Source organism: Oreochromis niloticus, linkage group LG15, assembly GCF_001858045.2.
Source record: "Oreochromis niloticus isolate F11D_XX linkage group LG15, O_niloticus_UMD_NMBU, whole genome shotgun sequence".
In the NCBI taxonomy this organism is placed as follows: domain Eukaryota; kingdom Metazoa; phylum Chordata; class Actinopteri; order Cichliformes; family Cichlidae; genus Oreochromis; species Oreochromis niloticus.
This window is the reverse complement of record NC_031980.2, coordinates 13,651,411-13,674,698: the sequence shown is the minus strand read 5'-3', so window position 1 is coordinate 13,674,698 and position 23,288 is coordinate 13,651,411. Positions and strand designations below refer to the sequence as shown.

Below are 23,288 nucleotides of genomic sequence, written 5' to 3'. Positions count from 1 at the left end.
ACACTGTTGACAAGTGCTGGCTCACAGGGGGTCGTGTGATTGTTGAAGTTAATATAGTAAGGTCTTTACAATAAAATATTAAGCACCTTGAGCCGACTGTTTGTATGTTGTGGGGCAATAAATAAAACTGAATTAAACTGAATCTCTGAGAGCAATCACACCAGACAAGGAACAGAAGCACACATCTTATCTTATATCCAGAGTGAAAACTAGCACATTCCAAAGAAAGTTTTGATCTTCCATGACTGTCAAAAAAATACCTTTAGCAGGTTGGATTTAGTCTATTGAAACTGCACAAACTTTTGTTTTTAAAATCAACTGCTCCAAAATAACAGCAACATGCTGAGACTTATGTTCGGTAGGTTTATACAGGAGCTTTGCCTTATCTAGTATATGCACACCAATCGTGCCTATGTGCATAGTTTCCTCTCTGAGGACCATCTAGAGCCCGAGGGGGAACACAAAAAAAAGAAAGAAAAAAAGAAAAAAAGTATAATTGCACATTTAGCAGTTCATGCTGCAATTTAAATGATGCAACAAAGTTCGTGACTGCGGAAATGCCAATGTGCATGACACCGAAATTAAACCTTAAAATGAGAAACATTTCTACCTTTAAAGCAAATAAAATCTGAATTCTCAAAAAACAAAGAAATGTATGGGCTGCATTCAAACATTAAGTATTACACAGCTACCTTTTCTGTAGTTCATCACAGAAGAGGTTTGTTTTTACACAGTGAGAAGTGCCGGAAGGGTTGAATGTTTGCTTTAAGGAAATCAGGGGCTGGGCTGAGAAACCCACAGGCCAGTTCTAGTCCTCGAGCCGTATTTTTCCCCATATGTGTTCTACTTTAACAAACACTGCTTGTATTCAGAGGAAGGTGAAAGAGCCCGAGAGCGGGGGAGAGGAAAGGGCAGAGAGAAAGAAAACTTTAAATAAATCAAATAATATTGTGCTCTTTCTGTGTTTACAATATGGCCTTTGTGCTTAAAATGGAAAAGGGTTTTGCATGAGGACAGGAGCATGCACCTCGTGCATTGCTGGCACGTCTGTCTAGACACAAGATCAGCCTTCATTTTTTAATCCTGCTCAAGTGTACAGGATGTTACACCGGGACACAGAGATGAGCCATCTATTCTATTAAATAATTACCAGGTGGGGATTAATTGCGGCTGTTGTTTTGGGAATTGCAAGAGGTTGTTTGAAATGCATATGTGCAACCTCACCATGTTTGTGATCTCCGGGTATGCCGGCTCTACCAGAACGCCCCTGTTGGTCGAAACGTAGTCCACCAGCTCGTTAAGTGTGGCCCTCTTGATCTCCTTGCTTTTCAGGTCGGTGACCGAGTCCAGGAAGTCAAAGAGCATGCAGCACTGTTGGAGTTTCTGGGTGAACAGTTCTTGCTGCTCTGTGGACGGGGCATCTGAAATCATACAAAAGGAGGAAATACATTGATTCACTGCTGATATAGTCTACAAAGCTTTATTTTATTCCCCATTGAAACAAGTTATAGATAAGAGTCAAGTTGGTATGATGATGTAAATGTTTTATAAGATGGTGTGAGTTGTCTGTGTGACAGGACATCTGCTTAGGGTGATTTTTGTTCTCGGCATCCATAGGCAATTCAAAACAATACAGTATGAGTAGTACACAGCTTCTCTGCTGATCAGACAGACATTACAACAAATGTATTTGCTATACAGAGGCAACCTAGTCATCGTTATCAGATATCCCTAACTCAGCTCTGACTGTGTGAACAAAAGCTCCACCCACATGAGGCAGTGGATGAGCTGACAAAGGCCACGTATCAGATAAATAAAGATTATTTTGAAATTGAAGTCATGCAAAGCTTCTCTAGTAGAGTCCATGTGAGCAGAATAGGTCTCCTTTAAATATCCTTTCATTTCTACCAGAATAAGGCAGATCTACATCCTCCATGTGTATAAATATTCAATATATATGTTGCACTGATTTATTGATCACCAGAAAACTTTTGGCAATCGATTAATTTTAAGCCATACTTTTATGCAAATACTGCAACCTATTCTGACTCCAGTAATCCAGAAATGAAGACAGCTGATAGAAACTTGAGTTCTTATTATGTGATTCATACAATGGCCATGAGAAGTCAAATTGACTGCAATTTAATAAAATGCAGACAAATAGACAGAAAAAAAAAGAAAAATCCTCCCTCAATATCTCTAAGAAAGAAAATAATAATCATAAAACAAAACAAAAGTATTTATGGGGAGCTAATAATGTGACTGAACAGCTGCATGACAAGCTAATAATAAACAGCTAATAGGAAACATATCTACAGTATTATATGAATCATGTGATTAAAACACATATTGCCTGCATCTTTGTCTCCCTCAACACTGATGAACCCTCTGCTTCTTTTATGCACATCTCAGTGTAATCCTTCGCATGGTTTACTTTCTGTCACTTTGGCAGCTAATCAGTCACAGAAAGACTTTTTTGTTTTGTTTTGTGAGATTGTTTTGCTGCACTTCTAATGTGTTTCATTCAATTTCTACTGTGTTTTGTGTGCTCTTATAGCGCTTTTCCATTTGCTGGCATGTTCCTAAGCTGCTGTGCATTTGCCCTCAGGGTCACTGTCAGATCTTTCAGTATTTGATAGACAGAACTGTTGAAATAATAAATTACCAAATCATTAAAACGATAATATTGCAGCCTTAAACACGCAAACACATTTGTGCTCTCTCAGTCTGTTGCTACAGAATCTTTTAAACAGAATGAGCAGTCAGGGTGAGAGACTCTGTGTTATTGAGTGATATTACATAACTGAACAGGCAATACCCCCATGAAATGGTGAGACATGTGGAGATCTCACAGTGAGGCAGAGCCAAAAAATTCACAATGACTTTGACACGTAGTGAAAATTTTCCAGCAGTGTTGACGAGGAACTTATACAACTGAACTCTGCTGGCCAGACCACTGGCTGCTGTTCAGAGTGAATTCAATATGGAAGTGTAACTGTACCAATGCTTGCTTGTTAACAACTACTTTGCCCTAATGCCAATTTTCCAAAGTATCAGATCTCAAAGGATTCCATATAGAAAGGGCAGACGGAATACCAAACTGGAACAAGAAAGGTAAAAGGGCCATGATGCCCCCTGCAACCTAGATGTGCTGTGGTTAACATGACCCATGGATAGCTCACATTTCCTCTCAGTGATTGGTAGACATTTGTGAGCCATCACACTGGGCAGTCATGATAAATTTAAACACACAGTATTATCTAGGGAGTGAGGAGCACAGAGTTAAGCCTCCAAGAAAGAGCAATACAGCTTATGTACAAAATAAATAAAGTTTCTCAGTTTCCCCACTGCAAATATTTTATTTGTCAAGTAATGACACATGGGGCTATTCAACTAGACGTTTAAATGCTGCTGCCCTTTCTAGCTGGCACCTAGAATTATTGTACTGATATACAATAGCAGCTACCTGATGCTCCTAAGACTTAGGAAGTAAATGATACCCAGTCCAATCAGTGTGCTTCTGCAGTACTTTCAAGTACAAAATAAGAGTTTGCATGTCAGCGGAGTCAAAGTAATCTGGCCTGACTTAAATGACATATGCACTTTATACAGAGGTGTCTGGATGTTAACCTGGACGTAAAGACAGCTGATGACTAGAAGGGCTAGCAACTTACACAGATATGGTGTTCAGTAGTCACTAAGGCTCAAAGTACCAGACATTTTTGCTTTGTCCCTTTTTGTTTGTGTACATCCACCAACAGAAAAAGAAACACTCATGGGGAAGCAACAGGATGATATTGAGGACCACTGAATTCAAGGCCAGCCAGCAAGGCAACCTGTAGTGAAAACACGAGATTGGAATAATCACGGCTAACTGGTTCCCAGCAACTGTCATTTCAGCTTAAAAGGATAGTAAATCATTGTCTCGGAGGGATTAAAAGGAAAGAAAAGAAAGAAAGGAAGGAAGGAAGGAAGAACACTGGCCTCTGGACTGAAGTGCAGACCTTTAAAGCAACTTAAAAATTATATTCACCAGGGTTGAGGCAGTGGTTGTCAAACCGCAGGTGCATATTTTTCTTGGATAAACATGGGGGGGGGGTATCATTCAACTTGTTTCCATTGTTAATGATCACAGGGTTTGTGGGCTGTGAAGTTTTACTTCCCCCAACCAAACTGGAACATCCCAAAAAAAAGTTTAAGAACCAGTGGGTTGAGGTTAGGTGACCAACTTCATTGTTTTTTAAACTGCTTTTGGGGTCAGCACTTATTATTGTGAAGCAGCACGCAATCATTTTTAGAGCATTTCACTGAATCTGAGCAGAAAGTACAGCTCCAGACAATTCTGCCACTACAACCATCAATAAACACCAGTCACCAAGTTCCACTGGCAGCTATAATCCCTCCGGCATCACACTGCCTCCACCATGTTTCACAGATGATGGGATATGCATGGGATAATGAGCCCTTCCCTTCCTTCTCCATACGCTTCTCTTCTTCCCATCACTGCTGTAGCTTCAGTGTCACCCATACAAGTCTTCCCATTTATCTATCAATATGAAACAAAGGTATTTGCTAAATGCACCTCTGTTCCTTTGAGTCTAAAGTTAAACATCCTTCAGTTCAATAATAATATCTTTCTCTCTAAAGCACGATTCATTTATGATTTTTCATGGTCATGCAGAAAATGACAAACCTCTCTTCCACTGCTTGACGGAAAGAGAAATCATTCAAACTTTGTTTTTGCATACTCAGAATATGTTTTGTGTAAGAGTTTGCAAAACATTTTCATGTCTTTATAGGGAATTGTCTTTATTCTCCCGAGACCAAGGATGGCTGGGCCTATTAGATACAGTCTGACACTGTGGATGCTATCCCCAATGTGGAGCTATTTTTGCCTTTCGCATACAGATGCATTAGTGCACAAATTCCTCAGGGTGCTTACCAAGGAAGGAAATATTTCCATTAGAACCAAGGAGCCATGAACGAGAACAAAGAACATGAAAGCATCTGCGAGATCAGACAGAAATACCAAATTAATCAAGCCACCAAAGATGCAAATTTTAAAGCAGCAAACACTCCTTTTATTCTTAAAGATAAAACAGGACTCTTGTTGTATATTGAGTGACTGTAGTATAGCCAATAGTAGTCACATTTAAAAAAACAAAAAAAAACAAACAAAACTGCTGCTTTTAAGCAAGTCACTGCTGCAAATACTTCTGCAAATAATACTACTACTGCAAAAACTCATGTCATTGTAGGGTTTGCTAATAACAATGACATAGTCCTGACCAAACTTGCTTTGTTTCTCTAAGTCTGATGCTCAAAAATGCTTGAACAGTGACAAATCCTTCAGTTTTGTTTTCTTTTTTTTTTCTTCTTTTTTTGTGGTATTTGTCTGTCTACAGAAGCCTTAAGAAATTTGACCAATGTAAAATGGAGCCCAGAAAATACTGTTACTAACAGTTTGTGCAACATGTGGTTTCTTCATGACAGCGGTCGGCAACATTTAGTCTGGTGCTGCTAAATGTAGAGCATATGACATGCTGTCTTACTTCAGTATTAGAGTTTTCAGCAAACCAATCATCAGTAAATTGTTGGAATTAATCTCTGTTTTTTTTTTAAATTATTTTTATTTTAAACCTATTTTCTCAAAGAATGACGTCTATTCTTAACTGCTGTGTAGTGTTGAATAATCATGCTTCCTTTCTCTGTAATTTAAAGGCCCTCTGTCTTTTTGAAGATGTTCAAAAAGGTCAGTAATGAATAGTTAAACCTATAATTCAGGGCTCTTTTTGTTCAGCCATCAAAATTCACTCAGTAGAGGCATTCATAGTCAGAAGATTCTATAGTTCAGTGCCTGCAGAGATCAGCAGAGACGCAGTTAAAGCCATTTATGAATTTTTTACTGAGCTACCAAAATTGACTCTAAGGAATAATTATATATCCGTTTTTCTTTTCAACCCCAGATCCACTTTGTGAGTCATGTATGCCGTTTAAATTACATCAAGACAGTGTAAGTGATTTTCTAAAGTTGTGTAGGATTAGGGTTTTGGGTTGCGACCAGTGTAATGTATTTTCAGTATCATCTTAAAGACACTTAAATGTCTTGCATGAACAACTCGGGCTGTTTCACAGAAACACTGTGCACTGTGGAAGAAGAATAAAGACCAGATTTGATGACAAAACAGGAAATATGATCTCAGCTCCACAACCACAGAACTGCAGAGTCTAAACACGGCATGAATTATTCAATTACCCATGAACAGATGAGCCACAAATTAAAGAAAAAAAAAAACTTAATGGAGAAACACTAGAAATGAACATGCTACGATACAGAGTAGAGGTGTTCACTGAAAAGCTTGACAAGAATGAAAAGTCATAAAAATATTCCTAATAGTGTCTCCGTTTTACTTTTAATGTCAAAAACCTTCTCCACTATGTATTGTGTACATACACTAAGCATGTTTAGAGCTTTTGCATTCATAACATTAAACTTAACTGTCCTTTTACCAAAAAACAAAAAAAAGACACCATAAAATTTTAGGGTGTGCGTGCACAGTGAAAACAGAGTCACAGTTTTGCAGAAAGCTATGGTAAAAAGAGCTGAAGAGCTGAAGTGGAAGCATTGTACAATTAATTGCACAGATTGAACAAGTTCAATATTCAATGAGAGAAGCATCCGTTCCAGCAGAGTACATAATTACATGCACCCAGTGATTTATGAGCATGAGGGCTCTCATTAATATGCACACAGGGCAAATATCTTGTGTTCCCTCATATCCACAGAAACCAAACCAGCCCGCACTAATCAAAAGCACGCACGCATACACACACACTGAATGAACTAAGCCCCTGCATCCAGCAGGATATCTGGGTCCACATTAGTTTGCGATTTTTTTCCTGCTTCAATTTGTGTGGATATGTGTTAACTACATCTAAGGTACGCTACACCCCACCTCTGGTAATATGATCCAAATACATCTATAACTTCTGAGGGAACCTGCTAAACAATAAACAAACAATGTCAATAACATCACCTTCCCGGTGGGGAGCCAACCTGTTTATATTATGTTCAACTACCAAACCACTTTCATAATCCACGAAGACCTTGATGTACGCACTCGTAAGTCAGACGTTATGAGACTGAGGACTGTTATGGTAAAGTTAAAAAAATATAAATTAAAAATCCAATTAAGTACCATCACTGCTACTAGTTGCTATAGAGTGACCAATGACTCACGGTCAAGAAACCATTAAAAATGTATTAATTTCCAGCATTTCAGGCAAATGTTTGGGTTTTACAAGCATACCATCCATCTGTACAACAGTTAATGCTTCCACAGGTTTACCTACAGAAACCTTACTTTTACCTCCTCTATGCATGGTGTTGGCCAAACCTCCTCTCTCTATCATGTAGGTTAGAGCTGAATAGAACATGTCAGTCGGGTTTTCATTTTGAGTTTGGGTGAAAGAGAACAATAATTTAAACACAAGACAAAACATGTGAAAACCTAATCATTGGGATTGAATTAGTGTAATTGCCCCACCCTGCAGGAAGTTGTTAAGATGTTTACAGATAAGAAATGATGATGGGTATTGGTTTGTCCGAGGCCCTTAGTTGCACACAACAACTCTCCAGTGACCTTCTACTAAATATGAGAAGACCTGACTCGTCACAAAGGCAAATCCTGCTTAAATAAGGTCATGATATCCAAGGAACTCTGAGCAGAGCACTTAAAAGTAAAATTCTGCTGTCACTTCTTAGGATTAATCAATGCGAAAACATTTTGGAACCAAAGTTGGAAATCATCAGCCAAATTCAGTCCTACGTAGGTCAGCCTCTGATATTAGCCAGACACAAAAGACTGTGCACAAATCTTGATGCCAACTGCAACATGCAGGATGGCTGGTTTTATCACAGTGGGCAGTTTTCACAGCAGAATTTTAAAATATCATCTGAATATGATTGATGCTGGAACACAAAGAAACAATGTACTGAGATTACTGCAGTTACACAATCAGTTTCCATTTTAGCATCCCGTGTTTCATTGCCCCAATGAGTGTTTTGTTGTGCCCTTGATGAAGAGTGCTCTGCAGCAAAGGGCAACAGTCCAACGGGAAAGCACAAGAGCAGTATTCAGAAGGAACATACAGGGAGGATTTTGGCATTGGCTATAAAGTTAAAATAGAAATTCACACTATTGAAGGTGATTTTATTAACAACACGCTGCTGACATAGCTATAAAAAGCTGTAACAGTTTAATAATGCGCAGCTGAACTCAAGTGTTTAACCTCTATTTACATTTTGATGAATACCAGTGTGCAGCTACAGCACTTAGTGTCCTCTCTCAAATCCAAAAAGAAAGAACTTAGTGCCTCACAGTATTCTCATGCACACTATGAGGGAATGCATCGTCCCTGCTTTGATATTAAGGCTTGCATAGTGGTTTATTGTTTGGCTCTAAAACTTTAGAATTTTAGGCCACAGAATCTAAACAGCCAAACCATTAACTAATAACCTGTAAAATAAATAAAGGTTAGGTTTGCCTTTCTTTTGGGATAAAGAAGTTTAATTATGCTGTGGAAATGTTATGAAGCTGATGATGAACAGCCTGAGATGGGGAACTTCAACAATGTATTTTTTTTCCAGTAGCAAAGCCCAAGTGAGTTAGGAAGAAAGAAAGAAAGTGTCATCACTCCTGCAACACGTTGAAGAACAAGAAACACACATGGCAATGGCAGTGAGCGAAAAACAGTCTCAGCTGTGGTTACACTTGTCAAAATTTGATACAATATTTGTAGTGCAAAAATGCAAAACTGGCCAACACATCTAATCTGAGGAAACAAGGTCAAACACAAAACATATCTAAAAGCTGAAAAGTAGGAAAACATCTCTGTCGCTATAGTTTCTCCAAATCTTTGTACATTTTCTCAGATCCATTTAAACAGTTTCAGCCACTTCCCTTCAGGAATTTCCTGACATATGTGAGTCCTCATTAATGCTATGGTTTTGATTCCTTATATTGAGATGATGATTGTTATTCTGTCACTGATAGGTTCAAAAACTGGCAAAAGAGTAGCCTGAAAGGCACAGCAGGTATCCACGGTGCTAAACAGGCTGGTTCACTATAGTTGTAGGTTGTGTCGACGCGACATGTAGGTACATTTCTAGGTAGGGTTATACCATAGAGTTTAGAGGGGTTTGCGGTTACAATGCAGCAACGACAGATTTCTCACTGAAGCATAACACCCCAAAAGATGTTGAACCCATGCATGATGATGACGACTTTTAGTGAGACATCAAATAGATATCACACTTATTTCATGGTGCTGGTTAACATTTTAACTTTGCATTTTTACAAGCATTAGTAATTTATAGTTTCACCACCAACCCCTGATGGTGAAGGCCCACCCCTATTTTCACACCTTGGCTGTTAATGATGAAACATTAATAGTAGGTCAAGGGCTACCTCCACCTTTCGTTTTTAGAAAAAAAAAGAAGCCTCTTTGATGAGAAGTGAAATGTCTTTACAAACTTAAAGAAGCCAATTGCATTTCTTTTTCAACCACTTGAGATGAGCATTTTTTTTTACTATTATTTTTTTTACACCAACTGAAATGAAATTTCTTGCTAGCATGCCATTTATGTTAAACACACACATTACACAACATGCATGTCTGAAACCTTAGTATGTGATCATGCTGCTTAATATTATAGCATTCAAATACTTTAGCAGTGATGTCAACATTAGAGACATTGCAGAGAGCAACCAAAACAGCTGGTGCGGTTTGCAAGATGTAAATATGTAACAAAATATTTCAATTGAGACTTGTGGACTAATTTTTTTATCATAAAATTTATAGCTAATTACTTCAAAATTAGTAAAGTCCCAAAAGAAAGGTACTGTTGGGTACTTAAATCCATGTTTAGGTACCAGTTCAGAAATGAAAACTACCCAACACAAGTCAGCATGGCTCATTAGACGCAACTGTGACAAACACATGAGCAAAATTTAAAACAAAAACAAATAAAATTTAATGGACTTAAAAAAAACCATTTGATTATTAATCATTTATCTATTATTTGTGGTAGGCTGGGGGTACAGTATTTGTCAGTAAGACGATGTAATTCATTTTTAAGGCCAACATACAGGAAAAAGACCAAAATTTAAACCTTACTCTTGTCCAGTGGTCCAGACCGAACATATGAGCAGGGCAGTTCTGTGCCCCAGGCAGCATGTGTGACAGGCCCACTATAAGGACACATCGCCATTGTCAACATGGAACAATCATCATGATGGTAGAAACACTGGGAGTCCTGACCTTATTCATAGACACAACAAATATATTTACATCAACTCCTTAAGAACCCTTTACACCAGGGGTGTCAAACTCAATTGCACAGGGGGCCAAAACTCAAGGCACACTTTAGGTCGCGGGCCAAACAAGATAAACATTTTTTGAACACACTTAAACAATGTTTTATAAACATAAATCTGAATAAAAACAGACAGGAATATTATTCCAGAAAACAATAAACTTAATAAAATAAACTTTAACTTTAAATATTTTGCTCTACATAAAACTAAATCCTGTCAAAATTATGCAAGTTAGAAATATGAACATGCTGCCAAAAACCCCAGGAAAAATAAATGAAAGCATACACAAGGTTCGAGCCGCATGTAGACGGAGCTGGGGCATTGCTTCAGGCATGGAATTAATAAACTGTGGGCCATTCAGTGTCGTACTTTGCCTTGAGTGTCCCATTAGAATGCAGCTCCAATTAGTGATTTACCAGTTTACCAGCAATGTAACCTGCTGGTAAACTGTTTACCAGCAATGTCTGTAAACATATATTCAGTCTCTTGATTGACGCGGGAATGTTCCCAGGTAGCCTAGTGTTCGGCAAGGAGGCTGCAGCGCTGCATTATGGGATCTGTTGTTTGTGTGTTATTAGCACCTCATATCGCCGGACCATGCATAACCGTAATAAAAAAAAATCTATATAAAATGATCTTGCGGGCCGGATATAAATGTACGCCGGGCCGGATATGGCCCGCGGGTCTTGAGTTTGACACATGTGCTTTACACTAATACTTGGCCTTTTGATGCCCATCAACACTTCACAGAAATAAAGCTTAGCGGAAAGACACCAAAACAAACTGAGGCGAGGCATGCAGGTCAGGTGACCTCTGAAGTGACAGATTAGTCCTCACGTTCTATCCTGAGACCCTAGATGTGCAATTACCTTGGCAATGCTCCAGAAGCCCATTTGAACCTAGACAGGTTTTTTTGTTTGTTTTTTTTTTTTTAAACATACAAATTAATATTTTTCCCCAGCAGTCCATGTCTTACAGCTTAACATTTGATGATAAAGTTATCTTTTAGTTAAATAAAGAAGACAAAAAATCTTCTTAGGATTAAGACTTGTGTGGTAAAATTACCAATTGATAACACAAACCGAACTGATGTAACCTTTAGGCCCCTGAAGCTCTCTGCCAATCCAGCTAGAGAATGTTCTGTACTCCATGTAACCTGGGACGCTCCACCAAAAAGACATCTCCCTTATACGAGTAGTAATAATAATTTCTACTCATGCATATTTCATTTTACATGGGATGCTCTCTGTGGGTTGAGACTGCTTAAAAAAAAAAAAAAAAAAAAAAAAAAATCCTCCTTTCATGACAGGTTTTGAAAGAATTTCAGTCTAAGAATTGTTCAGAGAACCAGCTAATAATTCACAGTGGGAGGAGACAGTAAAAGCTTTCGAGTCTGCACATCTGCAGGTGCTCATTTATAATGAGCCCAGCATTAACTTTTACTGCTTAGGACTGCATTCCTGCCCATTATACAAGTACACAGTCTTTACAATGAAGATAAAAACAAAGGGAACGACATGAGAAGGCCTTCTTTTCAATACACTAAAATATATTACTTAGAGTTTCATTTGCTTGAACATGTGCAGAATGTGAAATATGTGGGGAGGGGAAAACAAAAAACAAAGACCAAAGAACAGAAGTGAGAGTTAACTAAAGTCTGTTTATGCATGGCAGGAGTGATGCCAGGTAGGTCACACTGCTGTTGCTGAACTGGTTGGATAGGATAGTACTGTGGTGAAAGTACAACGCGATTTAAAAACAAGCCACCACATTTGTTTAGACTGCACATTAACATAATGTGGGCATAAATATGACAGCCATAAGGCAGCTGAAGGAATCTCAGGAATAGTTTTAACTTAAACTACAAAACACAAACATGAGTAATGCAGAAAAATTTATCCTCACACTATTAATGTATTTTCTGCAAGTACATAAGGAGGGCTGAAATTTGGTGCATTTTTATTCAAAGCATTTTTGATTCCTCAGAACTTCATAAATCCAGCAGGTGAGGTTGAGGGTGAGGTAGGAAATTTTCACAGGACAGACATGTAAAAACAACTAAGTACAGCCTTACTATTTCCATAGGAATTGGGAGGGTAAGTCAGATGCTCCTTTACATTTGATCAATAGATCATTATTAAATGTGACCACCTTTATGAACACAGAAGTTTTGGCGGTTTGCTGGTCTGGAGCATTCAGATGTGTGCCTTAACACCCAAGAGCTACATCTCAAACTCTTACTTGCCCTTGTTAAAAGTTAATTTTCATGACAGGAAAATTTGGAAAAAAGACTGACAAAGTATGGCTTGTTCGGAAAGGTTGGCATGATTTGTTATCACATGTGTATGCATGCAGGTATGAGAGTGTTTATGTGTGCCCCTGCTGATAAACTTTATCTGCATCTCACTATTTGTGTGTGTGTGTGTGTGTGTGTGTGTGTGTGTGTGTGTGTGTGTGTGTGTGTGTGTGTTGGGGGGGGGGTTCTGCAGACGGATAGTAGCTACTTGTTAAATACATTTTACAGACCGTGCCTGAAAGAACTCAATAATAAACACAATAAACAAACCAAAAAGCCTCTTCTCTTAACAAACAAAAACAAAACACAAAACAAAACCCAGAACTACAGTTTAGGGTTTGCAGAATTGCATCTGAACAAACAACAAAACATCTGGAACGATGGCCTTCCCACAGATGAGATCAAAGTGGATATGTCACAGGACCACATTTGATGGAAACCAAGCACAGCATATCAGCACAAATACCTCATACCAACTGTCAGCATGGAGGTAGAAGGGTGATGATTTGGCCTGTTTTTCCAGCTACAGGACCTGATCACCTTGCAGTCACTGAGTTGACCATGAACTCCCCTGTGTACCAAACTATTCTACTATAAGGAGTAGGACATCTGTTGATCTGTTTGAGAACTAAAACTTGGCTGAAACTGGCTCAAGTAACAGAAGCCTGGTCCCAAGCCCAGCAGCAAATCTACAAAAGAATGGCCGAATCATTTTCCGTATATCTAAGTTATTGCTGCTAAAGGATGTTCCACAAGCAACTGAATCATGAGGTAATTGGTTTTTGACAGGACTGAATAGAGTACAGTGAGAACTTATTCACAACTGTATACATTTATTTAAACTGCAGTACAAGTCAGCATTCATCATTCTTCATTTAGAAGCAAAGTAGAACTGTGGTTTGTTAAAATATGAACCATTTTGTTCTTTTTCAAATAATAAGTACTTTGTTAGATTTCACTTTGCGGTTTGCTAGAAGGGTGGATTTGCGTGTACTGTGATCAAAGAGAAAGAGGGAAAAAGCAACATGCCTCAGAGTCAAAGGAATGGATAATAGTGCAAATGTAGCCACCAGGGTTAGCTTTATTCATTATATACTAATGATTTTCACTCAGTGTGCTGTATTAAGGAAAATGACCTTGGGAAAGTCACATGACAAGTTAGTTGATGTGAAGTTTGCCCTTTAAGTAATTAAGGTGCAAACAAAATCTCTAATAAACAAGTACATTATAGTGGCATAAGTGATCACACACTAAAGTGTAATCAAGTATTATATTAATAGGGCGAGCAATCAGAACAGCACAGGAAGCTGAATGCTCTGTCACCAGAAGAATGCTAGTAACAGCTGAGGCTGTTTACAAAATGTATGCAGGTAAATCAGCCATCATTCAGTTATTTGAGATCGTGCTGAGCTAGACTGAACATTGGCTGCTGAATTCTGTTTGTATTTGTATTTATGAATGCAACTTTTATTGGTCGTTGACATTAGGTCCAAACCAGTAAAATAAACTATCCATTTAACAAGTTCTGTTTATCAGTTTATTACAAGTACATTAAATACTAAAACCAGTGCCCAATGTTGATTTAAAATTGAGACAAGAACTAAAACTACTATGGCAGAAAGCCAGAACTCCTCTGTCCACAAATGAGAGGTTTGGTTCTATTTTAATCTTTACACTGCTGCACAGTTTCCAGCCTGTCACAGAGAAAGTGCAGTCTTGCTACCTCTTCACGACCTCTGGGTTATTCTGAAATTTGAGCATGTACTACAGCTGGTGAGAAAGCTGAATGTCAGATGATCTGGCCGAAAGACGTTAGGGCTGTGCAAAGAGAAAGGGTGAACAAAACAGGCAACGTATTCTCTTTTCTGCCTCAGCTACTAAATTACAACACATCTTGGTCTTCCTTCATGTCACTGTAAAGGGCCCCAGTTACAGTTGCTTTTAAGACAATGAGAAGCTAACACAATATGCTAGAGTGTGTGATGTTTTCAGGAGGGGAGGTGTGCACTACTGGTTCTGACTAGTGGAAATGTTCTGTGTGGTTTCGAGGGAGCTCCCTGGATAGAGTATGCAGGAGGAAGCACGTTCACAACCAGTGAATGCAGAATCTGCACAGTCTTTGCACATCAACTCAAACCACAATCATAGATTTTTCAGTGGGGAACTAGTAGGTTTAAACCTACCCAATGTCTGATAGGCCTGCATAAGACATCTGCATTCTCACGAATGCAGTGTATAACTTTTCACAAGCCTTTTAAGTACCTTTTTTAAAGAATAAAACTTGCCTTTGATTACTATACACAGTCATGTAAAAAGAACTAAGTACTGGAGAGTTCTGAGCTCTTGTTCGGACAGAAAAAAAGGTTTTCCTTGCACTAAACTATAAACAGTTTAGTAAAAGCGAAGAGAAAAAAAGCTTTTAATTTATTCTATTATGATATAAATCTAAACGGTGTGTCACGTGGTACAGTATCAACACAACTTGCTCCATTTTACTGAGTGAACTTTGAGTACAGTCTTGTGTTTCTTAGTGTAGTCCTTGCTGTTACCATCAGTAGCTCCTCTGAAGTCCAAGTGTCCTTGACACTTGACTACAAATTGAGTGTGATACAAAAGGAGCTATATGTACAGAGTATATAAAAGCTGGACGTATGTGCATCTGAATGGGTGAAAGTGGTTTGCACTGCAAAGCGCTATCAGTGGTTGATAAAACCAGTAAGGCGCTACATAAATGCATTTGTGTTCTATGATGAAAGATTGGTAAAGCGATTAGGCCGAGCGGACACAAAACATGAGGAAACAAACTGCATCTGCCAGAAGAATCAATGTGAGATAATGTGCCTCGCCTTTAAAACAAGTAGCTTTAACTACAGAGGGTAAACAATCTTCCCTGACTCACCAATTATTTTACACACACACACACACACACACACACACACACGCACGCACGCACGCACGCACGGTGTACCAGGATGAACTAGCATGATAAGTGAAATCCACAACTAGTAGCCAACGACTGAGCTTAAGCCAAGTTTACTGTTTGACCCAGGACATCTGTGAGGCATCTAAAACTAATCTTATACTTACAAGGATGAAAGCATACAAAGATGCATTTTTATAAATTCATTCATTTTCTACTTCATTTCCATTGAGTTTCTACAGTGGATTTTCTTATGTGCTCAGTTTAGTTTCTATTGGATGCTTGTTTTTATTTTAATAATACAGACTTGTTTGGGGGGGGGGTCTGATTGCAGATAACAAAACAAGCATAACACTTAAGACTCTCAGTCTCATTCACAGTAAATATAAGCACCAATACCTTTTTGTTTGATGCACTGATAAATATGTCAGAACATTTTTTTCCCCTTTTAGTTTCCGTACTGGGTCTGCAGCTTTCACTTTAGTTTTACTTCTCTTTTTTCCCCAAGATATACATTTCTTTTTCAATATATGGTTTCCATATATGGTTATAATATGGTTTCCAATATTTTATTTTTATTTTATTTATAATAGAGAAGGGTATTTGTCTGGGGGAAAATTCGGGAAGTTCAGATCAAATATTACAATAAAATACTTTTTTTTAACTTCGTCATATGTTGAAACCCACTTCTCGGAAAATAATTTAACCAAAGCCTTCTGATGCTGGTTGTGTTGACAAATTTGACCAACACTTACATTTCCTGTATCATTTTTAAGTTAGATTAACTAAAAACATACATAACTAACTTAACTCACTAAAGTAAGTTGAAATTCTATTTTTTTGTTGTTGTTGTGGTTAAGTTAATAGCTTTGATACAGACTCATAAATTACACGTTTAACACCCATTCCATGTTATCGATGCATGGTGTTTAGCACAATATTGCACATCACAAGTTGAAATAAAAAAAATAAAACAATGAAATCCTAACCAACCAGAGGCAACAATTATAGCAACAACTGACACCTCAGTCAAACACAAAGATTTGTCCTTTGTTTCCTAGGAAATTATTTATCGATTTGTTATCCGCTGGCAGACATGATGGAAACTGCCTGTGTGGGACAACTGTCAATCGATGGGGGTTAACAGAGTCCACTCCCCCCCTGTTTGATTTAACATTTACATGAACGTGCAATCCAACATCTTAATATTTGCTGATGTTTACAAAAAAAAGGTTTGGGAAAACGTCTGAGATTGTTGATGCTACAGGAGGTTCTACAAGATTTTATCCTACACATTTATTCACTGAACTGAATTGTGAGGTGGATGAAGATCAAACCACATTTTATCAATACTGAACAAAGAAATATCGGTCATTGCAAAGACCTCACCCATCCACTTCTACCAACTATTTGGGTCCAAGTTGTGGGTGCAGCAATCTAAGCACGGACACCCAGACCTCGCTCTCCCCAACCACCTCCACCAGGGACACGGAACTATTCCTAAGCCAGCTGAGAGATGTACTTAGGCGTATCCTGGGTCTGTCCCAAGATCTCCTCCCAGTGGGCCATGAACTAAACACCTCATCTATGATCCATCCTGGTCAGATGCCCGTACCATCTCAACAGACTCCTTTGACTGTGGAGGAGTAGCTGATCTCTACTATTACTCTGGCCCGCTAACAAATGACCAAGCTCCTCGCCTTATCTATAAGAGCCCAGACATCCTTCAGAGGAAGCTCATTTTCTGCGCTAGTATCCTAAGCAATCTAAAGAAAAGGAAAACATATGGACCCAACCTTATAATAAACTAAGGGTCAATTACAGCACAGAACATCTAATACTTAAAAGCTACTATAATTTAGTGCATGCTTTAAAAAAAAGAAAAAAAAAGTCTGGGTACAGCCCATTTGCCTCAATTACACACATTTTCCTCACTTAAACAAAGTTTAGCATCTTATGATGGGTTCGCCAAAGTGAAGTTTTCACACACTGTAATTACAAATTCAAAGCTTATGCAAAGATACAGCACTGTGTCACAAAAGTCTATCAGCTGAGATTCTTCCATAAAATGTTGATTTTCATGACAACAATGGCAATCAGACAAGGACAAGCTTACTGCTGCTGTTGTCTTCCATTTCTGAAATGTTTTTTTAAAGACATTTAAAAATAATAAAAATAAAACAGGAGGGCGCTGGGAAAATCTGAAAATATGTCACTGCAACTTGTTGCCAGCTATCAGCTGCACTCTTCCTCCTTCTGTTTGCTCTTCTGAACAAACAGTTCTCAGAGATCCTCCAAGCAACTGTACTCTCATAAATAAAGCTAGGCAAAACTTTGCTTCCCATTTGGTGTGAACACACCTTTAGTCACTTCCATTAAAGATACAAAACAAGACAAAAGGAAACAATTAGGCCTGTGCAATGTGAGGCAAATCTGCAATATGGGATAACAGTTGTTCAGTACTGCAATAATAAACCGATGAACTGATCAGCTATACAATTCCTATAACTTTTAGCTTTAAAAAGGTCTTTTGCAATTTGTTTATTGTGCAAAATACAATTTAGAGAAGATTAGACTAATGAATATTTTCACAGATAAAAAGTCTGTCTCCTTCTGCTGGTTTTTTGTGATGCCAGCACATATGGGTGAGCTGCAAATTTGATTTTAGAGCCATGTATGAGGATTTCTGGTTTTACATTTTAACCAAACATGCACTGTGGAAAAAGCTCATTTCCGGGGCTGATAAATGAAACAATAGAAAAACTATACATTCATCTTCTTTTAAAATAATACGTCAGATATAGACAGTGAGAAACAGATGCACAGCGCAAAAGATTTTTCCATGTAGGAACAAGCCATGGACCACTGTGACTGTGCCACATTTAGGTAAAGTCAGTCAGATCTAGTTAGGAACCAAGGCTCAGCTGAAAATTTCACTCCAAGGACAGAAATATCAACCTAAATGTAGCAGCATGTATTTGGAAAGTAAAACATTTCCCTGGCTTGCTCTCAAGGCTTCTGGCTGCCATGGCAACAATGTTGGTCTGTGAATGACTCATCTTTTCAGTGTCTATCACACAACAGGAGCTGTAAGCACTCCAGCCTCTCCACTGCAGGAGGGAAGAAGCATCTTTGCAGGCTACTATCTTTTAGCACCTGATAAAGCTGGCTGCAAAAATTTCCATTCTTAGAGTTACTCCAGAAACCAGAAATAGTGCAGATAAAACCATTGTGACTCATTAAAAGTAGGTGCAGTCTGTGCAAAATGATGTAGGGATTTCTAGTTTGTGCCAATTAAAAACATTTTTTTTCCTGCATGTTAACACTGTACTTGTGATTTTTGGCTTTCAGGCAACTGAATAAACCGACACTCTTATGTAATTAAAGCTAGTTCGAGGTTGACTTACAAAAATTATAATTTTATAAACACCTCAATGTACAGTATACTGACAGCTCTTCTAGTGTACTGAGCCTATATGTAACCACAACACAGACTCTGTTCTGTAAATGAATCATGACTCACACAACTGAGTGCTACCAGGCAACAGATGGCTAATCAATAAGTGTAAACATGCTAGAAAAATAGCGGTTACTCTTGCAAACTTCCCCAAGTTGTAAGTATGAGCAGAAATGGGAGTGTTTGGGTGATATGATGCCTTAATATGCACGAGGAGTACTTAAAGTGCTCAGAAGATTGGTGAAGAAAAATTACAGTTCAGTGCGGTTCCTCCCCCCATCTGTCTCATTTACTCATCACTGTTCTTATTTTTGAATATAGCTAACCAGGCACGCCTTCCTTTTCCCCATTTATCTATTGAGTGCTGGTCATCCTCAATGCTACAGTCTCTAATATTGTCTTCTTGGACTGCAGCTGGAGCTACTACTCCTTGATCTGAAATTGAAATTTGCTGTGAGTGATCCTTGTCCTTGCAAAGGATGTGGATGACTTTAAAATATATAAAAAGTATTAAAAAAAAAAAAAAAGTAAAAATTTATGCAAATATTTTGTCCTAAAAATATATTTTCCTGTTTTTCCTGGTTCTGACTGACAAACTGAAGGACAAGCATGCTCCGTGGCAAACTGGCAGTAAGCATACCCTGGATAATCTTCCTTTCTGACACTTAATGTTTTATTCAGTCTCACCCAAACAGAGTCCATGAACTCAGTGGAGAGTGGGCCATTTTCCTATAAACTTTGGAACTTAGGACCTAAAATCCTTTTTTAAGACCACAGGTTATTGCCCTGTCATGCTCATCAAAAAGAGGGGAGCTTTGAGGCACAGTGTTGGTTTCACATTTTTGATCTGGAGGCTATGCCCATCTTCTAGAATGTCTATGTGAGTTGTGTTTGTGCAGCTTGTTATAACACGATGTCACAAAAGTAGTCAAATATATTTCCTAGAAAAAAATCTAACTATACTCTTGTTTGAAGTGCTAGAACCTGCAGCCAGTAGAGAACTGATTCATGTGCTGACATGCCGAGCTCACAGAGGGCAGGACCACCACCTGAAATCAAAGTCTGTCTAAAAGCCCCTGGAGAGACAAGCAAATATAATGCTCCATAATACCTGTGACAACATACTTGGAAATTAAAATGTTTGCATGCATTATTTAGACTCCTTCTACCTACTTTCAACAACACATACACACACATGCAGAGATGCCCCAAAGAGAAATACTGTAATTGGTTAGTCGTAGAGTCAGATGGTGCTGCACTGACAGAGTATATACACAATATTAGCGAAACGGCTGATGGTTTTAAATACAATTATTGACAAGCTGTTAACATAAGCATTAAATATACTGGCATTGTATTTCACTAGTTCAATAATCCCTGATTTCTGTAGCAATATGATTTTATTAAGATCCTGCATCATTTGTGTATGAATGTAATTCCATCTAAATGTCTTTGCCTTGTTTCGCTTAGCTGTTACATTTATCAGCTTTTTTGTGTACTCTTTTATACTGACCCACTAACATAAAAAAGGTAACTTCATACTTTGAGTACATCGTGTTCTTAAGTCCTTCCCAATAAATAATTGAAACACTAACGCTCATTAGAAAGGAAAAGTGTGCTTGTAGAAACTGTTTCTACTCATTTTCCTACAAAATATGAATAGAAATAAGATTTTGGGGGAGGTAATGCAGGGCACAATCACCCAAATGAGCAGGTCAAACATCTGCAAATCCATTATGGAAAGGGAAAAAAGAAGAATAATTTTTAAAAAAAAAAAGATTTTCTCATCTATCTGCCAGCAGTTGCCACCAACATGAGGCACAAATCACCCTCCAGCTTTCAGTGGAAGAACGCTGGATAATTTGCCTGTCACTTCCACCCTTGTCAAACCAGCATCTGTCATGTTGTTTCAAGTCAGTTTGTGCACATTGTTGTGGTGCAGTGCTCAAATTTGGAGGAAAAAAAAATTCACACCAAATGTTTCAAATCCTTCCCAAAGTCCCCCATCTTTTTTCATCTGCTTTCCAGATGCACCATAACAATAAAATATTTTTTCAAAATCTACAAAGCCTTTTTTGCTGTTGTACAACTGTAGTAACCATTAATACCAACACATTGTATGGCCAGCATTTAAGAAGTTGCATCATGCAAAGTTTCAAGTACTTGATCAGGCAAGTCTGCTCCTTCCTGTAGTATCGACACAACTGATCATTTGCTATGACTTGCTGAAGTTATAAATGAAAGAAATTTAACAATAAAATCCTGGATTTATATAGGTCACAATTTCGTGCACAAAGTAAATGTACACATTGTTATGGATGAAACTTACTCTGCAACCAAGTGTGTGTATGTTAGTAGGATTTCTTTTACCTGCAGGTTAAAGGTAACCAACAAGTATCTTGTAAGGTCATTCTAAGGTTGAGCCATTATTGGACATAAAGCACTAAATCAGGAATAGACAGACATACACAGATGTGTGTGTACAAATCTTTTGCAGTATTCTACATTTGTACTGACTGTACCCAGATAGCAAAGTGACTCCGGATCAGATCTGCCCCAGAGTTCTTCTTTGCCATGTGTGGGCTGTGAGTCCACTGTTCACCTCAGCTGTCAATGCTAGGTGAGAAGTGTCCATGTTCATCTTGTTTACTTTGGAGGAGGCTGTAACATCAATAAGTCGCAACAAGTGTCTGCAACAATACTGGTAATAAATAAGCATGTTTATGTTTTGTGTTAGTTCAGAAATTCTTGAGGTGAAAAAGAAGAGGATCACATTATTCAGAGACGGTCGTGTTTCTATCATATATGCAAATTAGATGCACAGTGATTTTAATCACATATATGATTCCAATCTGTAAATCCGGTGAGTGCATCTTGACCAGCTAAAACTGTTTTAACTAGAAAACAACATGATACTATACAGGATAACTCGCCGGGTTGTTGATATATGGGTTTACCAAAAGCTTGTGACACAGAAGAAATCATGAATAAAAGCTCAGCTTACCAGGTTACCAGTGCTTGCTTCTGTTACCCTGTGTCACAGATATTACATCGGTGCATTGGCACTGATATATGTTGACTTCAGATTGTGAGAGTTGAAGTTGATATAAAATTGATTTGCTTGCAATTTGTAAATGTAAATGTATTTTTAGTTGCAAGAATTTCACGTCTACTCCTTGTATATAAAGTTATGAAGGCTAAAGGAGACTTTTTAATCAGACCTACGCATTTTGAGGGCCTGTAGCTTCCATATTATAAAAAGGTAAAACTTTGGTATATTTAATGAAGCCTTAAATTTACCATACAATATAAATAAACACCTAATTCTGAAGGGGTCAGGTGAGAACACTTGCTAAAAAAACAACATTGCAAAGTCTACACAAGTATAGTGATACAACTGGCAGGCATATAACATAACAAACACAACCAGGCCTCCACCCCACATGCCCGTCTCCACCTAAAACACGCAGACAACAGACTCGAGGAGGTTTTATACCAGCCTCCCGTGTTTCAACCAAGCAGTGTCACATTTCGCTTGATGATCACATTTTGCTGTCTTGCATTATCTCCTGCGCAGTCAGAGGCTGTGCTTACTGGCTGTCACTGACATGAGAATGAGACAAGTACAAAACAAACGTCATAGCATGTAACAGGTGGTTCTTGTTTTCTCTGGTCCTTTCAGCCTTGTGAAGCATCACAGGAGACAAACTGCAGCACTGAGCTTTAAATATCGAGATTGGTTCAGTAAAGTATGGGAGTGTGTATGGGACTCCCTGCCTCATCCTTATTTGTTAAGTATTGAAGCAATTCTGCCTCTAGCAAAAGAGTTTTATTACAGTATATTTGGACTAGAAATCCCTTTACAATAGCTCACTATGTAAACTTCTCAGTGTGAAAAGAAAAAAAAGATTACAGTGTCTTTCTTCAGCTTTCACAAAGTTGTCTTCTCTATTAACAGCCTGTGCCATTATCAACATACAGGAGTCAACAGAAGCAAACATTTTATGGCTTAGCGGTGTCAAAGCTGTCCAAAAACTATGCTCCAATATTAATTTTAAAACATGCATAATAAAACCACTCAAATATGCGTTTCCCCTCATCAGGTCTAATCACAGGGGAGCTTTTAGATACAAGCTGCAACCATTAAGCTCACATATACAGTATAATTAGTTTCTGTTAACTGTTATTTACACACAAAACAGCCTGGAAGAGTTGGTGCCATCAGACAACTGTTAT

At 38.2% G+C, this 23,288-nt stretch overlaps 1 protein-coding gene across 1 annotated transcript in view; it reads right to left on the bottom strand.

Moving 5' to 3' along the window:
- The window catches only part of ppp2r5a (protein phosphatase 2, regulatory subunit B', alpha isoform), a 58,314-nt gene that overhangs the window by 31,824 nt on the left and 3,202 nt on the right, over positions 1–23,288 (bottom strand). Inside the window, exon 3 of the mRNA XM_019346094.2 lies at positions 1,225–1,421. Coding sequence (XP_019201639.1) covers positions 1,225–1,421 — 197 coding nt within the window. The remainder of the gene's footprint in view (positions 1–1,224; positions 1,422–23,288) is intronic.